This window comes from Miniopterus schreibersii, assembly GCF_964146895.1.
Source record: "Miniopterus schreibersii genome assembly, chromosome: 20".
Taxonomy (NCBI): domain Eukaryota; kingdom Metazoa; phylum Chordata; class Mammalia; order Chiroptera; family Miniopteridae; genus Miniopterus; species Miniopterus schreibersii.
The window spans coordinates 25,672,134-25,693,481 of NC_138122.1; the positions used below are offsets into that span (position 1 = coordinate 25,672,134).

Sequence of the window (21,348 nt, forward strand, 5' to 3'; positions counted from 1 at the left end):
CACGAGGAGGAAGGCCTCTGCTTACTGGGACCAGACCCAGCAACCTGTCCAAGGGCAGGATTGGAAGAATATGAGCTTCCGTGTACAGAGATGCAGCTAGTGATGGGTGAGGCCTCAGAGTCACGTAGGGAAGGGCTCAGGTAATGTCACCGCGTCCACTGAGGCTCAGAATGCAGGAAGCAAGCACTGTGCTGGGCAGCTGGAGAGCGAGTGGGGGGGACAACACAGCAGCAAGGAATTAACTTGAGGCGTTGCGTACAGTGAGGTGGAAGAGGCTGGGGGCTCAGAAGGGTCTGTCTGGGGGGCAGCTCCTGAGCGGCCCTGGCAACTGCAGCACAGTCAGTATCAGTCACGCTCTCTGTGGGTAGAAGAGTGTTTTTATTTTTTAATTAAAAGAGTTTGGGGAGTGGGTAAGATTGAAAAAAGTATAAGGAAATGTGGAGTCTAAAAAACAGACTCTTCAAGACCCCTGGCTGTCTCTAAGTGGCTTTGTAAAAGGCTGTTAGGAGTGGGACCTCCTCTCGGGACGCTACCACATCCCCCAAGGCCTGTGGCTGGCCAAGCTCGGGCCATGTTGCGCTCTGCGTGTGGTCAGTCCTCATTAGGCGCAGCCTGGGCCTGACAGACCCTCATGGGAGGTTGGCAGTGATTTCTCTGGCTTCTGGTTGGGGGCCGCTGTGGAAAGTTCAAGATGGGTTTCTGAGTCTTGGGACTTGCTGGGGGTTCCGTTCATAGGTGAGGACTGCGGCAGGCGCAGCCTTGTTGGACCCACCTCTGCAGCCCTGTCCCTTAGAGGAGTCTGTTCTTCTCAGGTCGTGATGGTCCGAACTCAGGGCAGGCCTCTCCGTGTGCTTCAGAACACAGCCCCAGCCCTCAGTCTCCCCAGAACAACTGCTCAGGGAAATACTCGGCAGATCCCAAAAATGTGGCTGTGTTAAAGGTATTGTGTCTCTTTCGGGTTGAGATTCCCTAGGAAAGATGGGGAGGCAAGGAGAGGGAGACTGTTCAAGGGACCTTTGGGTCAGCCACATCCCTTACAAGGGACACACTGGAAAGGAGAGCCATGGGCTTGACTGGTGCGCCCCCAGGCTGAGGTGACATCGGATACGTGGACGTCAAAGTCAGCAGCTTTAATGTTGAGATTAAGCCCACTTTCTCTACCCCCACCCACCGACCGGCCTGTGGAAGCAACACTGAATCCTATAATGTGGCAGGTAGTGTCAGCTGTAAGGACAGAGACAGTGGAGGTTTGTAGGTGGCTGGAAAGTGTCAGATCAGCAGTGTTTGTTCCTGGCTGGGTCTTTCAGGTCCCTGCCATGCTCCATGCTCCATGCTCCATGCTCCAGGGAGGGTTGTCTAGAGTCCCATCCTGTCCCCCCATGGCTCCTGCTAGAGCCTTTCAGCTTCCTGTCACCCCTCCTTCCACTTAGCTCTCTAGCCCAGCCCCAGGGTCTAGCCTGCCCTCCTCAACCCCCCCACAGTCAGCAGCAAGTTGGGAGGGAGGAGAAGGGGGATAAGGGGAGGTGGCCTGCAGCTCCCCCACATCACAGTGATGGGTCGACTGCCCAACAGAATCGGCAGATGAAGCACATTTCAGCCGAGCAGAAGAGGCGCTTCAACATCAAGATGGGCTTTGACACCCTGAACAGTTTGATCTCTAACAGCTCCAAACTGGTAAGAAGCCTGGGGGTGTTGGGTGGGGAGCTTGGTCCTGGGCGAGGGCACTGCTCTGATCCCCCACCTGCCTGCAGACCAGCCACGCTATCACGCTGCAGAAGACAGTGGAGTACATCACCAAGCTGCAGCAGGAGCGCAGCCAGATGCAAGAGGAAGCTCGGCGGCTGCGGGACGAGATTGAGGAGCTCAATGCCACCATCATGTGAGGGGGCCCTGGGGGCTCGGGCTGCGCCTTGTCCTCTCCCACACACGCCACACAGGCAGGACCCTCTGTGTCCTCTGTGCAGCACTAAAGCTGCTTTTCCTCCTTCCCAGACCTCCTCTTGGGCCTTTGGAGACCTGACAGCGGGCTGGCCCTGCCCATTTGGAACCCCCAGGGTCCGTATTTATCACCAGCTGCTCCAAGCTTCCTCTGACTCTTCCTGTCATTTCAGCTCCTGCCAGCAGCTGCTCCCTGCCACAGGGGTCCCCGTCACCCGGCGCCAGTTTGATCACATGACAGACATGTTTGACGAATATGTAAAGAGTCGGACCCTGCAGAATTGGAAGTTCTGGATTGTATCTTTGGCTTTTCTTTGCCCTGCCCACCCCACTCCAAACCAGTGCACCAGAACAGCAGACGTCCGCACTCCAGTCCTTTAGAAAAAGTCTCTTCTAATGGTCGTCATTCAGTTCACCAAGACTCCAAGGCTAGTTTTCTCCTCGAGGAGGGCCCAGGCTGAGAAGTGGTGGTGGTCAGTTACAGCTAGAAGCATTTTAGGGAAATGTAAGGGCACACTTACCTTGTTCAGAGCTCTCTCAACTCTATGCACAATTACTTGCCAGTCCCAAGGGAAGTCGGCCACAGGCCCTCTTCCCGGCTTATCTTTTCTTTAACCCACGTGCCATGCAGTTCAGTATCATCATCAAGCCGCTGTTCGAGTCCTTCAAGGGGATGGTGTCCACCAGCAGCCTGGAAGAACTGCACCGGACAGTGCTGTCCTGGTTGGACCAACGCTGCTCCCTGCCTGTCCTCAGGCCAAGTGAGTGGGCTGCTGCTCAGGGGTGGTTGGGTTGGAGGCTGTCACCCTTCATGCTAGTTCTGGGTGCTGCAGAAAACCTAGGTCCCACTGCAAGCAACCATGCATACAGGGCCTGGGACACCAGGACGGTGCTGTGTGGAGCCCTGAGCCAGAAATGCCAACTGCGGGAAAGGGCGTACATCTCCCAGCACCTCTCCGTAGCTTCAGTGTGTGTGTTGGTTCCATGAGATCCAGCTTATGTTTACTGAACTCTTCTTACTGGCCAGGCCCTTTCAGAAGTTTCCTTGTTTAATTCTTATAACTAACAAAGCTATGCCTGTATGTTAAAGTTACAGAGAAGGGATAGTAACACCACACCAGTGGACAAGCAGGAAGAGCTTAGGATTCTCCACCTATCTGCAGGATATGAGTAGGATTTGGGGGGTTGTCTTAAAGGCAGGAGGGCTGCCCTGGTGTCCATCCCTCTGTCCAGCTCAGTGCTTCTCCTCCCCTGGCAAGCATGAGTGTCACATGATGTTTGTTTTTGTAAGACCACGTGTATGCACTGTCCGTGGTGGGGCTCAAACAGGTTAATTCCTCTCCTGTCTTCCAGCTGTGCTGAACACCCTCCGGCACCTGAGCACCACCACCTCCATTCTCACAGACCCATCCCAGCTGCCGGAACAGGCGGCAGAGGCTGTCACCAGGATTGGCAAGAGATCGGGGGAGTCTTAGCAGCGCTTAGTGGGCATGTGCCGTACAAGATGCCAGAAGACCCTTCCCTGCCTGTGAGAGGAGGCTGTACCCCACGCCTCTCCTGACTCAGAGCCTCGGGGCCTCCCTCCAACTCTGTTGGCCCACTGGGCTGCTCAAACGCCCTCTCAGGTCTGAAGCAGGTTCAGGTCCTGCCAACAGCAATAGCCCATCTTTGGGAACCCCTTGCTGTAACTCACTCAGCGACCTCAGTCACAATCTCCACTGCCCTCGGGGCAGCCCAGACAGGAACGCACAGTTCCAGTCCTGTCCTGCTGGCCTTAGGGGCCCACGGAAGTAGCTGGGACACAGAGGCAACGCCTGCGCCTGGAATTAGAGAACTTACAGGTCCCTGCCCATCCCTGTCTGTCGCATCCTGGGCGGTTATTTCCTCTGAATGGTTCCCTGCCTGCTCTGGCCCGCCCCTGGGGCAGCTGGAAGCACCTTCCTTCCTTCCCCAGACTCTGAGCTGTAGACAGACTTGGACAGCTGCTCAGGCTTACGCACCATCAGCTGCCTGGGGAACCCCGGGACTCAAGTGTGTGAAAGCAAAGGTAGTGGGTGCACACGGACAAGAAGGAAAGCAGGAACACGCAAAACTGCTGTTCCGGCTCGAGACCCTCCCGGGCAGCGTCTGACCTGTTTTGATTTAGCTCCGTGTGCCATGGCGGGCAGCATCCCCAGAGTCACTGACTGGAGAACTGTGGTGGGGACTCGGCCCAGGGCCTCGGCAGATGTCAGCTCACAGAGTGGCCCTTCCACACCATTCTTGACTTGTTTCCATGCTCAGCTCGGACGGGCCAGCAGTGCCTGATGGACAGGCGTGGCCCTTGCAGTGTGGCGTTCAAAAAGCCAGACTCCATGGCGCTCCCACCAGCCTGGTCATCTTTTCTGTTCTGTTCACCTGGGAGCCTCAAACCATAACAGTTCTCGGACCAAATGTCACCATGCCCAAAAGCTGTCCTGTCCTGTGCCTGGAGGAAGAAATTGAATGTTGACAGGCAGAAATCGGAGGTGGCCAGCCTCAGCTGTCTCCAGGTGTCGTCCAGATCAGACAGTGAAGAGCTGCACTGAGTCGACGAGGTGGAGGATACCTGGGGACACTGGGTTGTTCCCGAGTGTGGGAATTGCAGCGGGGAGGGCTCGGAGGAAGGCGTGGCAGGAGGGTGATCCAGGCCAGTCCTCGCTGTATCTGCCAGAGCAGCAAGCAGGTGAAGGGCGCGCCAACACTCAGGAAGCCCCGCCAGGGCCCCTCCTCATTGAAAGAATGTACTTTTATCATCCTGCTGTGAAGTTCCGAGGGCCAGCTGACTCCTCTGTCCCCGCCCAAGATGGAGACGGCAGTGCTGGGCAGGCCTAGAGGCCTGGGTGGGCTTTGAGGGGGCTCGGGAGCCATGTGAGGGGGGACCACGGCTACCTCCTGAAGTTCTGATCCATTTGGAAGCTCCCCTGGTTCCTGGAGGCCCGAGGAAGGTACTCAGAGAGCAACCAGCCCCTCCTCAGCCTTGGGTGATGGAGGCTGGATGGGGGTTCTCTCCCTGTTGCCGCCTGCGCCACCACCTCTGCCGCAGGTCACTGACCCATCGCCTGCTCCCTGGTCTGTGCTTCAAGCTTGTGGGGCCACCCCCTCAGCCTCCCCAGAAAACGTGTTTACAGTCCTTCTGGTCTCCCTTTCCTGAGGGGCAGGCACAGGACGAGGCTGGGCTGGTTCTTCATTTCCACTGGGAATGTAAGAGCACCATCTTTACCCTTCAAAAGGGGAAGACCATGTCATGACTAGGGTCAAAGGGAAAAGAAAACACGAAACGTTCGCAGCTGTGAGGGCTTGTGGAGGGTTGTGCCCCCCCCCAGATCTGTGCCTTCCTAAACCACGCAGGTGGCCACAGCGCTGGCCCAGCCTGGGCCTCTCCTAAACCAGTAGCTTTCTCCCCACCCCTTGCTGGGAGTCCTCCTTTTTAAAATGCCCCGGGATGTAACATTGGCCTCTTGTGTCTTTGGCCTACCTCTTCCCCTCTCTCCCTCTTGCTGACTTAATGTTCAGGTTCTGTTTTGTAGGTATTTAAGGCTGTTGGGTGGTGTGTGACTTTGAAGTGTGTGTGTGTGTGTGTGTGTGTGTCGCATGTTTTGTTCTGAGTGATTACTTAAATCTTCTCTTGGTGCTCGCAGTTACCGCGGCTACAGGGCCACAGAGCTGCTTCTCTCGCTGCAGACACAGTTGTTTCTTGTTCGAGGGGTTTTCTTGTTTTGGAGTCTTGCCTGATGAGCCCGGCCAGTCACAAGGGCCTTTTGGCCTCTATCCTGGGGTCCCCTGCCAGGGCATGGGGAAACCGAGGCAGTCTGCTGGCCGCCTCCATTGGGTGCTGACTGTGGGGCTGTGGTTTGTTTACACTTGTTTTCACTCCCGCTCTGTCCCACCTCCCATAAAAGAAACTTAAAAATGCTGACACTTTGGTGGATGAGAATCATTTTGAAAAGGAAAAAAATCCTGTCTGGCACGTAAACTTCTGCAAGTGTTTCTGTGAAATCTTTCTGTGCCATCACTGCTTCTCGCTCTTTCACAATGAGTGGAGGGTGCAGGGACAGAGCAGGGGCCACTATGGGGCTTTCTGAAAGCAGAAAGGCCTGTCCCTCCTGTCTCCGGTGGGTCACGCACCAGCTGCCACCCCTCAGGGGGTCCCCAACCCTGTGGCAGACCTGCAGCTTGGCAGAGGTTTTCTGGGGGTGGGGCAGAGAAACGCCCAGCATGCCCTGTTCCTGGGACTCTGTGGGAGGAGGGGTGTTCACTGGTCACCTGCGTGTCCTTAGGCACCCAACTTTCTCCAATTCCTGTCCTTGTGACCTGACTCCACTTTCTCTTTTCAGAGGTCAGGTCTGAAGGGGTTTTTCTGTGGCCAATAGAAATATAAACTTAGATTCTCAGGGGACATGGGACCCCAGGGTGGTGCCAAACCCCTTAGTGCCACCCCAGGTGAAGGGGTGTGGTAGTGGGAGACATCATTGCCTGATCCTGGCACACCCGCCTCCAGAAGGGGTCACACACTCCTGTCTCCATGTGCAGCCCTGGCTAGCTCCACCCCGGCTTCCTCTGGCTGGGCTTCCCACCTAGACGAGTCCTGGGGTGGCAGGGTGGTGGTTTTCAAGATCACACGTTTACTGTCTGGCTGAACAAGAACTCGGAGTGGAGCAGGGCTGTCCTCTGAGTCTGCGTGGCCAGCAGACTCTCGGTGTGCAGGGGTGGGTGCTGTGGACCAGGCCCTGCGCCGCCTGGCCCTGCTCAGTTCAGTTCTTTTTATTTTTTATTTTTTTAATATATCTTTATTGATTTCAGAGAGAGGAAGGGAGAGGGAGAGAGAGACATAGAAACACCAATAATGAGAGTCATTGATCGGCTGCCTCCTGCACGGCCCCCCACTGGGGATCGAGCCCGCAACCCGGGCGTGTGCCCCGACCGGGAATCCAACCTCGGTCTCCTGGATCCTAGGTCGATGCTCAGCCGCTGAGCCACACCGGCCGGGCTCAGTTCAGTTCTTGATTCACTGGCTTCAGACAGCACTTGGAGCATTGCCTCGTCACCCCGCCCACTCAGCAACTCCTCCCGAGGTCCCCGGTCCCGGTCCCTCGAGCAGGTCTTCTTCCCACTGCCTGGGCTGTCAGCTGGGCTGCTCTCTCCCTGGTGGGAGAATTGCCTTTCCCTAGAGTTGCCTGCTTCCCGTTAAACCGTGCGGTAGGTGAAACCCCTCACCGCTCTTACACTTAGCTTTGCAAAGTGTTCCCGGCTGGACCTGGTTGGGATGGGAGCTGGGAGAGCCCTGACGCGGCTGCCTGGGTCACTTGGACGCCCCGGGGCAGCAGGCCCTGGTTTGGGGCTTGGCAGGTGTTAGGATATTCCCCGCGTCTGAACACGGGGGCGGGGCGAGGAGAGGAGGCTGGGGGAGGGGAGAGCTTGGGAGCTCAACACGCCTGTACCATTTCAGTAGCGGCCTTGGCCTTGGCCCTCTCGGCAGGCTTTGTGGTCGGAGGGGTTCCAGGAACAGGGAGAAGCCTTAGGACCCCTCTAGTTCCTCCACATGGGTCAACTCCCCGATCCTGTCCTGAGGATGTGGCCTTCCCGGCCACCACCAGGGGCTGCTTCCCGGTCGGGCTGTGGGAATCAGCCTTGATGAGAGAAGGGAACTTTTTATATCGAATGTGGGGTGTGTGTGTGTGTGTATGTGTTAATGGGGTTTTATTTTTGTGAAATTCCTTTCCAATTATGTAGCAAAATTCACCTTCCTCTCCCAGTCAAACTTCTGGCTCCACAGTCGACCTCGAGCGTCGCTGATTTGAAGAAGAGAATTCTCTTCTGCGTTTCTGAGCAGAGACGGGCTGCTCTCAGGAGCTGGGGCTGTGGGCCTGGGAGAGACCGGGGTTTACACATTTCCACAGTTTACAGCCCGCAATGACGGGTGGGAAGGGCTCGGCCCGGGGGACCCGGCTGTGAGCCCAGGGGCCCGGCCGCCTCCACGCCCGATCCCCCCCCCCCCCAACACTGCGCTCTTGGCCTGTCCCAGGTTTCGGCGCGTTGCGTAACGGTTTGCTTTCTCCTGCCCTGAGCTCCGCTGATGGCGTCGGGGCTCCTTGAGGAGGCAGGCACCCCTGTGGTCTGAGACACGGGCCCCAGCAGGGCCCCGTCAGGCTCCCCGGGCCCACGTCACGCAGAACACAGCCCCCTCCACAGGCGGGAAGCACGTTTCCACCAGCTGTATTCAACACTACAATGCAGTTTGAAAACTAGATTTGCATCCAAAACAATAAAAAGCCGTATTTTTTGGAAAAGCCTGTGGTGTGTGGTGTTCAGTGCTGCCCTGAGCGCGGGTGCCGCCTGCGGCGGAGGCCTTGGGGCGGCCCGGGCAGGTCCAGAAAGCTGGTGGCCCTGAAGAGAGGCCCCCCAACAGGGTCAGCGACCTCGCCCACGCGCTCCCCAGGCCGGCAGAGTTCACCTGCGGCGCCTCACCGAACTGCCAGATCGGTATCTGCGGCTGAAACGCAGTGGTTTGGTACACGGGTTCCTGTGTGATCTTAACCCCCATGCCTCCCCCAAGGAAAAAAGTTCATGACACAACAAGGCGCAGGGCCGGAACAGCCGGGCCCTGGAGAGGCGAGAGGCTCGCGGACCCCTCGGGCCCACCGGGAGCTAAGCTGCAGGTGTCCGCCCGGTTCTTCCTAATGTTTGAGCCCAGCTCCACGGTCCATAAGGAGGGTGCTTGGGGCGCAATTTGGAGAAGACGGTAGAGGTTGGATGGGCCGGGAGGGAGGAGCAGAGTGACCAGAGGGAGTGAGGCCCGTGCACAGGCCATCCCTGTGCCCCGGTGGGGCCACTGCGGGGCATCCGCACCTCCGGACACTTCTCAGGTCTGTGTGGTTATTTTCACGTTATAGAGACAGAAATAGTCCCGGCGGGAAGGCTGAGGGGTCGTTTTTTATCTTGTAAAGGGGCTCTCCATGTTCCAAACGCAAGCTTTGTCCTTGATGTCCTTCCCCTCCCCCAACACCAAGCCCGGTCAGGCTTGTCTTCTAAATCTCGCCCAAGGTCATTACACGCTGTGCCACCCCCCTTCCCACGTCACCATCCCTTCGCAGCCAGTCCACTGCGACGTCCACCCCGTCCGTCTCACAGGACGAGCTTGGGAAGGTCCAAGCTGGTCACGTCTGTCCCCGTCAGAGGCGCAGGGCCGGACCGTCAGGTGGGGGCCCGGCGTGGGAGAGGCCAGCCTGGCGCGGGCGCTGCACAGGTTTAAAGGTTGACTCCTACACCTACATGTTTAATATAAAAAGGTAACTTGGCAATTTAGGCGGGAACTTAGTGAAGAGGCTCCGTGTCATATCCAAACCTAGGTGGCATTCAGAGGCACCTCCTCTCGGGCGTGGACTCAGTTCTGCAGAACACAGCTCACTGTCCCCGTCGCTCCTTTCGGTGCGTCAGCGTCTGAGTCCAGCCCCCGTAGGCTGGCGTGAGGCACTTTTCTTAAATTTCAGTAAGTCTGCTTTTTATCTTTTTATTTCAGAAAATCTCCAGCACACAGAGAAGTAGAACAGCATAAGGAACCGAGGGCCCATCGTCCGTTTCCTGGGCGGTCCACTGAGGGCCAGTCTTGTCGTGTGCCCCTCAGCCCTGAAGCACCCCGAGACCGCATGGGTTTCACGTGACTAGGAGTGTGTTTGTACCATTTCCAGAATTGCCTGCACGCCTGCCCTGCTGGTCATCTAAAGGCCCCTGGGCCCGGCCGGCGTGGCCCAGCTGTTGGGCATCGACCTGGGATCCAGGAGACCGGGGTTCGATTCCCGGTCGGGGCACAGGCCCGGGTTCAGGCTGGATCCCCGAAGGAGGCAGCTGATCAATGACTTTCCCATCCTTAATGTTTCTCTCTCCCTTCCTCTCTCCGTAATCAATAAAGACATCGAAAAAAAAAAAACCTAAAAAAAAAAAGCTCCTGGAGAGTCTGAAAAGCTACGAAGTCACAGTTCATGAGAAACCTGGGGAATGGGGAGTTCTGATTGATCAGAGTTTCTGTTTCGCCGAATTATTAGCTAGAAAACCCGTAGTGCTTAAAAAGGGGAAAGACTTTCTAAGATAAGCGTCTCGCTTTCCTGCCCCGATGGGTTCGGCACAGCAAGCAGTCTAATCTCTTCATCTAGTCTGACTGATTTTTGCTCCTGGGGGAAGGAACCCAGCGGGGCTAGTTGTTTCCATTACAGATTTGCGGTGCGGGCAGGGAGGGCCCGAGCGAACGGCTGAGCGGCCTTTCCCACCTGCCCCGAAGCCCAGGTGCCAACCTGTTGCTGTCCCCTCGGTCCCCAGCCCGCCCGCCCACCAGTGTGACTGAATGACCCACCGGGATACACACACTGTCCCTCGCCCCCCAACACCTGCCGTGGGCTTACCCAATGTTTCCCTCTTTCCTCCAGCCTTTGATCAAGGAGCGAGTGCTGGGCCTAGTCGGGTGCTCAGTGGTTAGAGCACCGGCCCACAGACTGAAGGGTCCCGGGTTCGATTCCGGCCAAGGGCACGTACCTCTCGGTCGCAGGCTCGATCCCCGGCCCCAGCAGGGGCTCATGTGGGAGGCAACCCATCGATGTCTCTCTCTCACATTGATGTCTCTCCCTCTCCCTCTCCTCCCCCTTCCAGTCTTTGAAAAGCAATGGAAAAAACATCCTCAGGTGAGAGTTAAAGAAAAATTTTAAAAGTGTGTGCTGGAGGCTAAGTTTGAACTTGGCTCAGGAGATCCAGCAGGGACTGTATTGGAGACCCAGCCAAACCTACAAATGAGTGGGGTCAGCACAGGAAGCCTGAGGAAGGTCCAGATCCAGGCCCGGGAGGGGCCGGGAACATCCCCACGGTGGGTGCACCTGAGCCAGGAGCCAGCGGGACAGGCAGGGTCAGCCGGTGAAGGGGGACACGACCCACAGAAGAGCACTTTCCACAGGCAGAAAGGGCTACAAATCGAACCCTCACGTGGGCAGCCGGGCCCTGTCTCCCCCCTGGGGCTCTTCCTCGTGTTCCCCCGTCTGCCTCCTCGAGTTTTCTCCTCCGTGTCACTCATTCCTCTCACCTCACAGGTTTCTTTCTCAAGCCTGCTTCCCACCGGCCTGCCTTTAGCTTCCAGTCCCGCGCGCCCCAAACACTCCGAGTCTCGACCTGCTGCTCGCTGGGGGCAAAAACTCCTACGTGGCCCTTGCTCCTCCCTCCCCTCCCCTCCCCTCCCCTCCCCTCCCCTCCCCTCCCCAGAGCTGGAATCCGCTCTAAAGACACTTAGACACATTGTATCTTTTCCACTCTAAAGACACTTAGACACATTGTATCCTTTTCCTGCTCCGCTCCCAGGGGCTCCCAGTGCGCTTAGGCTACAATCCAAACCACCGCCCTCTGGCTCCTGACTGCCCTGGGCCGGCGACAACCGCTCTGGGCCCGAAAGTCTTCACCTGTGAAATGAGGGCTGGTGACCCCCGTCCCCTACTGGACGCTGTAAGGATTAAATGGCCCCACGCCCATCACGTCAGCTACTTTCCCATCCGGCACCCCTCTTCCCTGCCTCCCCGCCTCCCGCTTCCCAAGTCATCGCTTCCCAGTTTCTCAGATGTTACTAATGCTGCTGCCAAGACCATCCCCGTTTTAATATCCAGAGTTATTCTGATTTCTTCTCCCCGCCCGCCCACACCCCCGGCGTCCTGCCCGCTCCCTGTTCATTAAGTCCTGTGATGGCCCCGCCGGCCGGCGGGGCTCAGGGGTTGAGCATGGACCTAGGATCCAGGTGATTGTGGTTCGATTCCCGGTCAGGGCGCACGCGGGGGTTTCGGGCTCGATCCCCAGCAGGGGGCGTGCAGGAGGCAGCCGGTCAATGGCTCTCATCATTGATGTTCCTCTCTCCCCCTCTCTCTCTCTCCCTTCCTCTCGCTGAAATCAATAAAGACATATTAAAAAAAAAAAAAAGTCCTGCGCTGTGAATTCTTTCTCCGAAATGTTGCTGACTGTGGTCCACCCCGTGCTGCGGACACAGCCGGTGCAGGGAGCGACGAGCTTGTCCTCACAGCCTTCCTGGCTCTGGTCTGACACCCACCCCTGTCCAACAGTCTCCTCTCCTTCTAGCCGGCACCTCCTCCCAGCCCTTCAGAACCTGCTGCTGCGGAGCGAAGCCCGTCCTCGGCGTGGCCCTGTGTTCGTCTCCCGTCTGCCGGGACCTGGCCCGGGTTCCGGGCAGAACGGACTCCCCGTGGCCGCGCCCCACGCGCTTTCCCTCTGCCCCCCCCCCCCCCCCCCCGGGAGGCCTTGTACTTTCCTCCCCTCTGCAGCCGGCCTGGCCCACCCCGCTTTGAACTACCTCCATTGTTCCGTTTCTGTCACTCACGTCACCTGCCGCCTCCTGCTTGGTAACTGTCAGCACTGGGGCCACGTGATCGCCCCTGCCTGCGGCCGGGGACCGCGTCGCGTTTTATCAGCCATCTACCCGAGCACAGGGCGCCCGTGTCCTGGACGCTCACTCAGTGAGCCCGTGATTTAAATCACATCCACCGCTCGCTGCCCGGCTGAGGCGGCGGCCCCACGAGACGGGGGCTATTATCAGCCCACGGCAGGATCAGGAAGCTGAGGCTTCCCGGGTGGCATGGTCTGCTGGGTGGCACCGGCCCCCCGGGTGAGGCCCAGCCGTGGACGCCGGCGTGTCTGGCCGGAGAGCCTCGCCCCTCCCGCCGTGAAGACAGCCCACGGGTCCCAGCCCCACGCCGGATGTTTTCTGTTACCCGGTTTTTTTATCCTAAAAAGATCCTGGGTGGCAGGAATTATTCTTATTTTAAACCAAGGCTTCCCTTTTGCGGCAAGAACGCTCTGCAAACTAAGAGCAAGCGAGAGGGTCCTCAGCCCGACACCGGCAGCTATGGAGACCCCGCAGCTGACTTGTTTCGTGGTGGGGGACCGGACGCCCCCCATCTGAGACGGGGCCTGTTCTCCCCGCTCCTTTTCAACGCTGTTCCGCAGGCTGTCGTCGGGGCAGTTGGGCAAGACGCAGGAACACAAGGCATTCCGGTGGGAAAGGAAGGAAAAACGGTCCATACGTGCGCACGACATGTGTGCCTGTAGGACACACGCGCAGCTATTAGAGCTAGTAAGTGAGTTCAGGACGCAAGATCAATATACAAAGGTCGGCCGCAAGACTCCTGCGCTGGAAACTACAAAACACGGCTGAGGAATATTACTCGGCCATGAAAAGGAGTGAAGCGCTGACCCCTGCTGCGACGTGAATGAACCTCGAAAACATGACGCTGAGTGAGAGGAGCCAGACACGAAAGGCCGCATCGTGTGATTCCATTGATATGAAACGCCCAGAATAGAGCTGGGATCTCGCCCTGGCCGGCTTGGCTCAGTGGTTAGAGCGTCGGCCTTTGGACTGAAGAGTCTCGGGTTCGATTCCGGTCCAGGGCCATGTACCTTGGTTGCGGGCTCAATCCCCGGCCCCAGAAGGGCCACGTGCTGGAGGCTACCAATCGGTGTGTCTCTCTCACACCATGTTTCTCTCTCTCTCCCCCTTCCACTCTCTCTGAAAAGTGACGGAAAAAGTCCTGACTCCAGGGCCCAGCCCTGACCTGCTCAGTGAGCATCTCGGTGTGAAAGCCAGGAGTCTGCGCTTCACCCAGACACCCCAGCGGGACCCGTGGCAGGATCTGCAGGGCCCGGTGACATGGAAACGCAGGGCCCCTTGTTCAGGAATCATTAAGAATTTCAAGACGGTGGCCACAGCGCCTCAGAGCCAGTGTGGGCCCGTCTGCGGGCGGGCTGACTGGTGTTTGGGATGGGGACTCTGTCCCCAAAGGAGGGGAGTGGATTGGTTAGCAGATAAGCCCCCTCATCAGAGAAGCTGTAGGTGGATTTGCTGGAAACACAAGAGGAGAAATCAGAGACTTCAAAAGGCTTCCTCTCCCTGCAAGAGCTCTGAGGTGGTTTGAGTCAGAACTGTGGCCAGTTGCTGAGTCATCTGCAGAGCTGTGGACTTGGGGGGAGGCAGCTCAGATCAGAAGGGGATCCTGGGCCCGGCCCATCAGCTGTGCAGCTCTGACTGCTCTCGGGCTGATTCAGGCAGAGCCCGAGTTTATGTAGCGACGCAAGGACCCAGCCGGCGAGGCTCAGGGGCTGAGCATTGACCTAGGATCCAAGGGATCACCGTTGGATTCCCGGCTGGGGCACACGCCGGGGTTGCTGGCTCGATCCCCAGTAGGGGGCCTGCAGGAGGCAGCCGATCAATGACTCTCTCACATCATAGATATTTCTCTCTCTCTCTTTCCCTTCTTCTCTCTGAAATAAACAAAAATATATTTAAAAAAAAGAAAAGATGCAAGGAGGCAGGGTCTTGACGGGGTGGGGGGTTGGCAGCCACTAAGAGCTCAGCCCCTGCTGCCCCGGGGGCAATGGCCCTCTCTCCCTGCTACAATCAACCTTCTACCAGGCCGACAGCCCATCCCGACAGCTCCATGTCGCCAGCCCCTGAGCCACAGTCTGTTCGGCCACCGTCCCATGCTGTGGCATAATAAATATATATTTGGTTGCTGTGCCCAGGTCCCCACACAGAGCTCAGAACTTGGATAGCTCCCGGAGGGACAGGAGTGTCTCTGATTTTAATGAAGCGACTCTTGCCGGCTCCCGGGTATCTTCAGGATGGGGGCTGGTCACCCGCACAACCAGGCCGTGATCAGAAGCTTGGAACTTTCAGCCCCTCCCTCCCTCTCCGCCTTCTGGGGGGACAGGGACTGGAGATTGAGTTAAGCACCGATCATGCCCGAGTGACGAAGCCTCCGTGAAAATCTCTGAATCACGGGGGTCGAAGAGCTTCTGGGTTGGTGCCGGGAGGGTGGTGGCACAGCCCAGCTCCACGGGGCGGGAACTCCAGGGCTCAGGACCCTTCCGGGCCTCACCCCGTGCGCGTCTCCCCCTGGCTGGGTGTCCGCCTGAATCTGCCGTCACTCTTTAGAATGAACCATGAGTGGGAACCGTGAACAGTTTCCCGACTTCCGTGAGCCGTTCTAGCAAGTGTGGGTGACCCGGGACCTGGGGCTGGCGTCTGAAGCGGTGGGGGGCCGACCCCTCATCCTGGGGGGTCCGCACCAGCTCCGGGCAGCCGGACGGAATCGACGTGTGAGACGCCGGGCGGGTGTCCGCAGGGAGCAGGGGGCCCGCTTGGCTGGAAGCCCCGCGTTCGGTGGCAGACGTGCTCTGCGGGGAGATGTTTTCTTTCATACGCCCACGTCCTTGCTGCAAGGGGGGAGGCGGGCTCTGCCTTCTCCCGAACCTGAGGCTCAGACTGTTAAAGCGTCCTCCTCACGCAGAGACAGAGGTTCCATTCGCCTCACCAAGGGAGGGACAGCCAGCCCGGCGCAACCGATCCGAAGGACCGTCCAGGGAACCAGCATCTCTCCGGCCACCTCCTGAGGCTGTGGGCGGTGGGGCAAAGCGCTCAGGTAGCTGTCCAACCGGCTAATGTCCTACGGCCAGCGAACCGTCCCCTCGGGGGTTATCGCCAACTGTCTGCAAGTCCCCGGGCTCTGGCACCTAATCCCTAATAAATCGTGCCAAGGCCCTGGCCGGGTAGCTCAGGTGGTCAGCATTTTGTCCTGTTACGCCAAGGTTGTGGGTTCGATCCCCGGTCAGGGCACATACAAGAATCAACCACTGATACATCAATAACTGGACAGTCAAGAAGAAGGGTAGCTGCCCACTGCAGTGGGTGTTTATGGAAAAATTGACCAGAGCATTGTCATTGGAGGTTAGGGTATTTGGGGGACCTGGAGTAGAGAAGAAACCCAAGGCCGAGCTGTCTATCTCAGAGTCCTACTCGTCCCCCTTACATGAGAACTTGGGCAGGGTACTGTCTGTTTGGGCCTCAGGTTCCCCCAAAATAAAATAAAGACGAAAGTGCTGGTGGACTCAAGGCCAGTGACTCCCAGGCTTGTGCGTGTGGATGTGAATCACCTGGAGGCTGCACCGAACAGCAGACTGCTGGCTGCAGGCCCCCCACCTGTCTGACTCAGGAGGCCTGGGGCCCATGGATTTGCATTCCTAACACGCTGCCCAGTGACCCAGAGACCACACTTTGAGAATCGGTTAACAGCTCCGAGCTCAACCTTCATTCGGATGACCAAGGCTCTGGGCCTGTGAGGACGTCACTGGTGCAATGAGGGGACGGGCCTTGCAGGAGCAGAGGACAGGGAAGGCAGTGGGGGCCCCCGCCGCAGGCACCCGGGTGCTTGCCCTGTGCCAACCTAAGTACCCCTGAGGCCCAGTCTCCACCCAGGCAGGGATGGAGGCGGGCAGAGTGCTGAAGAGCAGCTCGAATCTGGATCCCACCACTTAACAGCTCTGTGGCCCCTAGCAAGGGACTCGAGGACTTTCGGCGTTAGTTTCTCCACCTACAAAAGAACAGCAGCAACTTCCATGGCCTGGCCTAAAGAAAATGCCCGATGAGTGGCTATTGCTGCTAGAATTACTGTCGTTCGCTGCCAGGCCTGTCCGGTGGGGAGACGTGGGAGAAGCAGAATCTGTTTCCACAGCACGTCCCAGGCTCCCTCAGCCACACGCCACCGGGCCCGGGCGCCCAGCCGCTGATTTTAACACCCCCCCCCCACACACACACAAGATCCAAAACAGATTATGAGAAAAATTCAAAATAATTTATTAAATAGGTTCCAAGGGCTCCTCCAAGGAGCATTAACAACTCTCAATACAATAAATATCAATAAGTTAACATAGTTGCCACTTTCTGCCCTCACAAGGGAGTAAGAACAACCATAAATAAAATTTAAGTTAAAAGACAACAATAAATAAAATTTAAGTTCGAGGAAGGGAAACATTCTGTAAATACCAAGGCTGATCGCAGTTGGGGACCTGCTGTAAGTTCACGCTCAGTCTCCACCGGGGCCCACTGGGCTCTCCCCCTGGAGTAACTGACTGACCCGCGGCCGGTGCCCAGCAGCCACGCGTCTTTGTCTGCAGGCTTCACGCGTGTTTAGCCCTTTCTAGAGGAACAGGCTCAGCGGCTACAGCTGTTTCATGCAATCGGAAAACTCCTTTAAGACAGCCAGGACGAACCTTTTATAGTCAAAGCTGTCGGTGGGCACGGCCACGCTGGCTTCAGGCGCCCGCGGAAGGCTGAGTTTGCTGAGCTGCTGGACGGCGTAGTGAAACTCGGGCTCGTCCTGGAGGAGCGGCCGGGCGGCCCTGACGTAGGGCAGGACCGCGGAGCCGTTGTGGTGCAGGAGGAGGTGCTGGCAGGCGGAGGCGAAGGACGGCAGCTGGAACCGGGTGGGCGGCAGGCCTCGCTCTTTCTTTGGGGGGGGAACAGGGGGGGAGATGGTGACCATCAGCTTTGCTAGAAACCCCAACAGGTGACTTCTAGGTGTTTCCTCCGGGACCCGCATGGGCGAGGGCCCCCTGCCGCCACCCCCGACGTCTCGACCCCCGTAGGCTGTGGTCGTCGCAGCCCCAGGAGAAACTGAAGCTCGGCTGGTTTGCGGGGCTGGCCCAAGGCCAAGTGGCCGACCCGATTCCCACCCGCGCCAGGCAGCCGTTCGGAGGGCGGCGCTGATGACCGCTGCTCCGCCTGGCCCCCTCCCCGCCTGGAGCCTGCTCTCGGCCGCTCGGGGATGCGGAGCTGGGGAGGGACAGGCCTCTGGCCTTCCGAGCTGCTGCTGGCTCTTGGCGGCTGTTACAGCCTCCGGCCCCCGGACAGGCCTCCAGGACGCCAGGGAGAGGTTTTCCAGCCGCACGCAGCCTCCAGACCCCACTCTCTCCAGTCCCCCTGCCCGAGGGGGTTCAACTGGAGGAGCTAAGAGCCCATGGGCCTGAACTGCCCAGTCACCTCTGCCTCCGTGTCTATAAAGCCCGGGGCTAAGGTCTCGGTGCCAGGATGGAAGGGACAGGCAGGCCCATGTCACCCACTGTTTCCACGTTTCGGTTTATGTTTGTTTAATCAAAACAGCCTAAGAGGTTCCGTCTTGATCGCAGCCCCGAGGAAATGAGGCACAAGTGACACGTGTGCAGCCTGGGACGTTCCTCCCCGAAGGGTTGGCTCAGCAGAGCCTCGGCCAGAAGCGGGCTGGGTCCTGATTAAACAGTGGACACAAGCGGGCGCCTGATCTGCCCGCTGCCCTTCTCTGTGGGGACAGAACTCTCGGTGGCCCACGTTGCTCATGGCTCGGGGTGGCCTCCCCCGCTCCTCCCCGGGCTCCTGGCCCGGTCGGTGGGCAAGGCGGGAAGCCTCGTGTAACGGCACCGTGAGCCCGACGCGTGAGGGGCGAGCAAGCCCCCGAGAGCAGGTCCTACGGGCGTGAGAAACGGTCGGGGTCTGGCCGTCGGGGCTCATCTCTGCGTCTGACCCCTCCCTGCCTAAAACTCCCACGGCAGCCTGTCCCTGTGCCTTCCCGGCCTATCCACAGCCCTGGCCTCAGGTCTGAAAAGAGTCCCTCCTTCTGGGGGCCGCGAAAGGCATTTTAAAGAAATGGCTTGGAAGAGAGATCCGTAGGGCACTTACGTAGCTGTCCAGAAGTTTCTGAGAGGAGACTTTCAATTCTATGATGATGCTCCGCAGGTCGCGGACGCTGATGGGAGCCATGTGGATGAACAGCACGGGTCCCATACAGCAGAGCAGGAACAGGGCGCAGCCGGTGGGTCCTGGGGAGAGAAAACGCCGCTGTGAGGCCCACGGGCCAGGCGCAGGGCCCTGTCCGCCCAGCTTCTGCCCTGAGCCTCGGGGCCCGCCCGCCCGTCGCTCGGTACCTGGGCGGGAGACCATGGCGAGGGGGAGCAGAGCTGCTTCAGCGACAGCTCCTTGAGCCAGATGTGCTCGCCATGGCCTCCGGGTGATATATAAAGGGCCCGTCGTGAGGGAGGACAGTCAACGTTCCGCCCATGGCAAGATTATCGCTCAGCTTTTCTCCAGAAAACACTTTCAAAAATTCTGCCGCCCGAGGCTGAGTGAAAGCAGAGCTGGAAGGAAGTGCTGAGGTTACCCTCAAGGTGGGCAGATGCCTGACTCAGTGCGGGCACACACAGGAAGGCACACGCATCTTTGCCGTTTCTTCTTGGAAAGAGCTTGTCGATGTGACCAGAAGAGATGCCGAAGCCCGGGGCTGACGGACGCTGACGATGCAGGGGGTGCTGGCCAGCGCCCCCAGGGAATTTCTGGGGAGGGTCACAGCCGCCTCGCGTAGGCGGAGAGGGGGCCCGCTGACAAAATACTGCGGCTTCGTAAATGTCTGAGGCTCGCCCAGGCCAGCGCGAGGGGACAGCCCTGGCAGCCCCTGTGACCTTGGTTCCTCAAAGGCTTTCTCTCGCCTCTGCTGGGTCCTGAACGTCACTGGACTTGGCAGCCGCGGGCCTGGAGCCGGGAGCCGGGCTCAGGGGCGCTTTGTCCACGCCACCTGAGTGCCAGCTCTGACCAGCGCTCTCCTAGGGTCCCGGGGATGGTGGCAAAGAAGTTTGCGGAGCTGGCATCCTCGAGGGCAAGGGGCCCAACATTAATAACCAAGAAAGCATCAAGCAATAAGAAATATACAAATGGGCCCAGCCGGGCGTGGCTCAGTGGTTGAGCCTCAACCTAGGATCCAGGCGATCGGGGTTCGATTCCCGGTCAGGGCACATGCCCGGGTTGCGGGCTCCATCCCCAGTCGGCGGCGTGCAGGAGGCAGCCGATCGATGTTTCACTCACATCAATGTTTCTCTCTCTCTCCCTCTCCCTTCCTCTCTCTCTCTAAAAAATGAATTAAAAATCTTTTAAAAAACTGTTGGCCTATAAGAGATGAACCAGTGTGAGATGTGTAAGTCAGGTGTGGAGCCCGGGGCGCACCTCCATCAGCAGGGGCGAGGAAGATGACTTAGTCATGAGGACTGAGAAGGTGCTTTTGAGAGGAGGGGACATGTAGGAACGCATGTCATGGAACAAGATGAAAAGTGATTTTCGAGAAGGAAATAATCGGCCCCATCTAAACTATGGCGAGGCCAATTAAGATAAAGGCTGGAGGGAGTCCCTGCGCTGGGGGACATGAGGTCACGGGGAACTTTGTGACAAGTTGAGGGGAGTTTGAACAAATCGTTGGGGGTGGAAGCCGTCTAGTGGTGGCTTGAGAAGCGAGAAAAGCAAAACCACCAGTGGCTTCACCAAAATCCCGGGAGTCAATCTTGATTCATCTCTTTGATTGGTTTACGTGGCAAAAGACTCATGGATATTTATTTCATTCTTTGAAAGGACATAAGATTCCCTCTTTGTGTTATTTCCCAGTTTTGGAGAATTTTTCTAATAACAGTAAAGGTGTCCTCCTGGGGGACACTATCCACCACACCAGGTGTGTTTGCAAGGGTCACAGTCAGTACATCGGACTTCCCCAACATTAAACATGTTTTGCTCTTTTGAAGACACTGTTAAGAGAGTGCAAAGACAGGCCTAGCAGGGGAGGAAATATTTGCCAATCACCAATCCGAGAAAGGGCTCGCGAGCAGAATATACAAGGAAGTCGCCAAACTCGAATTTACGGATCAGGAAATGGTTTCTTAGAAATGACACTAAAAGCACAAGCTACCAAAGCAATGAAAGATAAATGAAACTTCATCAAAATCACAAAGTTTAAAAAATAAATATATGTCTTTATTGATTTCAGAGAGAGGAAGGGAGAGAGAGAGAGAGAAACATCAATGATGAGCGTCATTGATCGGCTGCCGCCTGCACCCCTCTTGCTGGGGATCGAGCCTGCAACCCGGGCCTGTGCCCTGGCTGGGAATCGAACCTCCATCTCCTGGATCCTAGGTGGACACTCAGCCCCTGGGCCACACCAGCTGGGCAAAATTACAGACTTTTATTTGTCGAATGACATTGTCAAGAAAGTGGAAAAACACACCACAGAATGGGAGAAAATATTTGCCAATTATATATCTAATACAAGGGGCCGTGTATCCAAAATATATTTTTAAAACTCCTACAACTCAAGGAAAACGAACCCATTTTGAAAGTAACCGAAGCCTTTGAATAGACATTTCTCCAAAGAAGATACACTGATGGCCAACAAGCCCCTGAAAAGATGCTGGACACCCTCAGCCAGGAATCAGGGAAATGCAAGTCAGCACGCAGGGGTCCACTCCACACCTGCTAAGAGGGCTTTCTTTTTTTTTTTTGGAAAGTAAAATAATAGGAGTCCGGGAGGGTATGAAAAACAAAAACAAAAACAAAAACAAAACACAGAAAGTGTATTAGTGGCTGCCAGGGGCGGGGCAGGTGGGGGCGCGGCGGGTGACGGCCTGAGGGGTGTGGGGTGTCCCTTGGGGGGAGGGCAACGCTGAAAGTCAGGCGACAGTGACCGGCGCCCCGTGAACTAAGCTGCGCCGCGAATGCACTGAACCCACGGAGCTGCG

The 21,348-nt window shown here is 57.6% G+C and overlaps 2 protein-coding genes across 2 annotated transcripts in view; one reads left to right on the forward strand and one right to left on the reverse strand.

Annotated features, from left to right (window-relative positions):
• The window catches only part of MLXIP (MLX interacting protein), a 39,436-nt gene extending 31,194 nt beyond the window's left edge, over window positions 1-8,242 (forward strand). The window contains exons 12-17 of the mRNA XM_081123674.1: window positions 813-940; window positions 1,573-1,674; window positions 1,752-1,879; window positions 2,112-2,235; window positions 2,570-2,699; window positions 3,292-8,242. Coding sequence (XP_080979800.1) covers window positions 813-940; window positions 1,573-1,674; window positions 1,752-1,879; window positions 2,112-2,235; window positions 2,570-2,699; window positions 3,292-3,413 — 734 coding nt within the window. The 3' untranslated portion in view covers window positions 3,414-8,242. The remainder of the gene's footprint in view (window positions 1-812; window positions 941-1,572; window positions 1,675-1,751; window positions 1,880-2,111; window positions 2,236-2,569; window positions 2,700-3,291) is intronic.
• An 8,743-nt stretch (window positions 8,243-16,985) lies between these two features.
• Window positions 16,986-18,739, reverse strand: IL31 (interleukin 31; the record flags this gene model as incomplete). The annotated part of the gene is made up of 3 exons (XM_081122782.1): window positions 16,986-17,273; window positions 18,479-18,618; window positions 18,724-18,739. 3 exons carry the CDS (start codon window positions 18,737-18,739, stop codon window positions 16,986-16,988), a joined length of 444 nt encoding a protein of 147 aa, XP_080978908.1.
• Window positions 18,740-21,348: the final 2,609 nt, after the last annotated feature.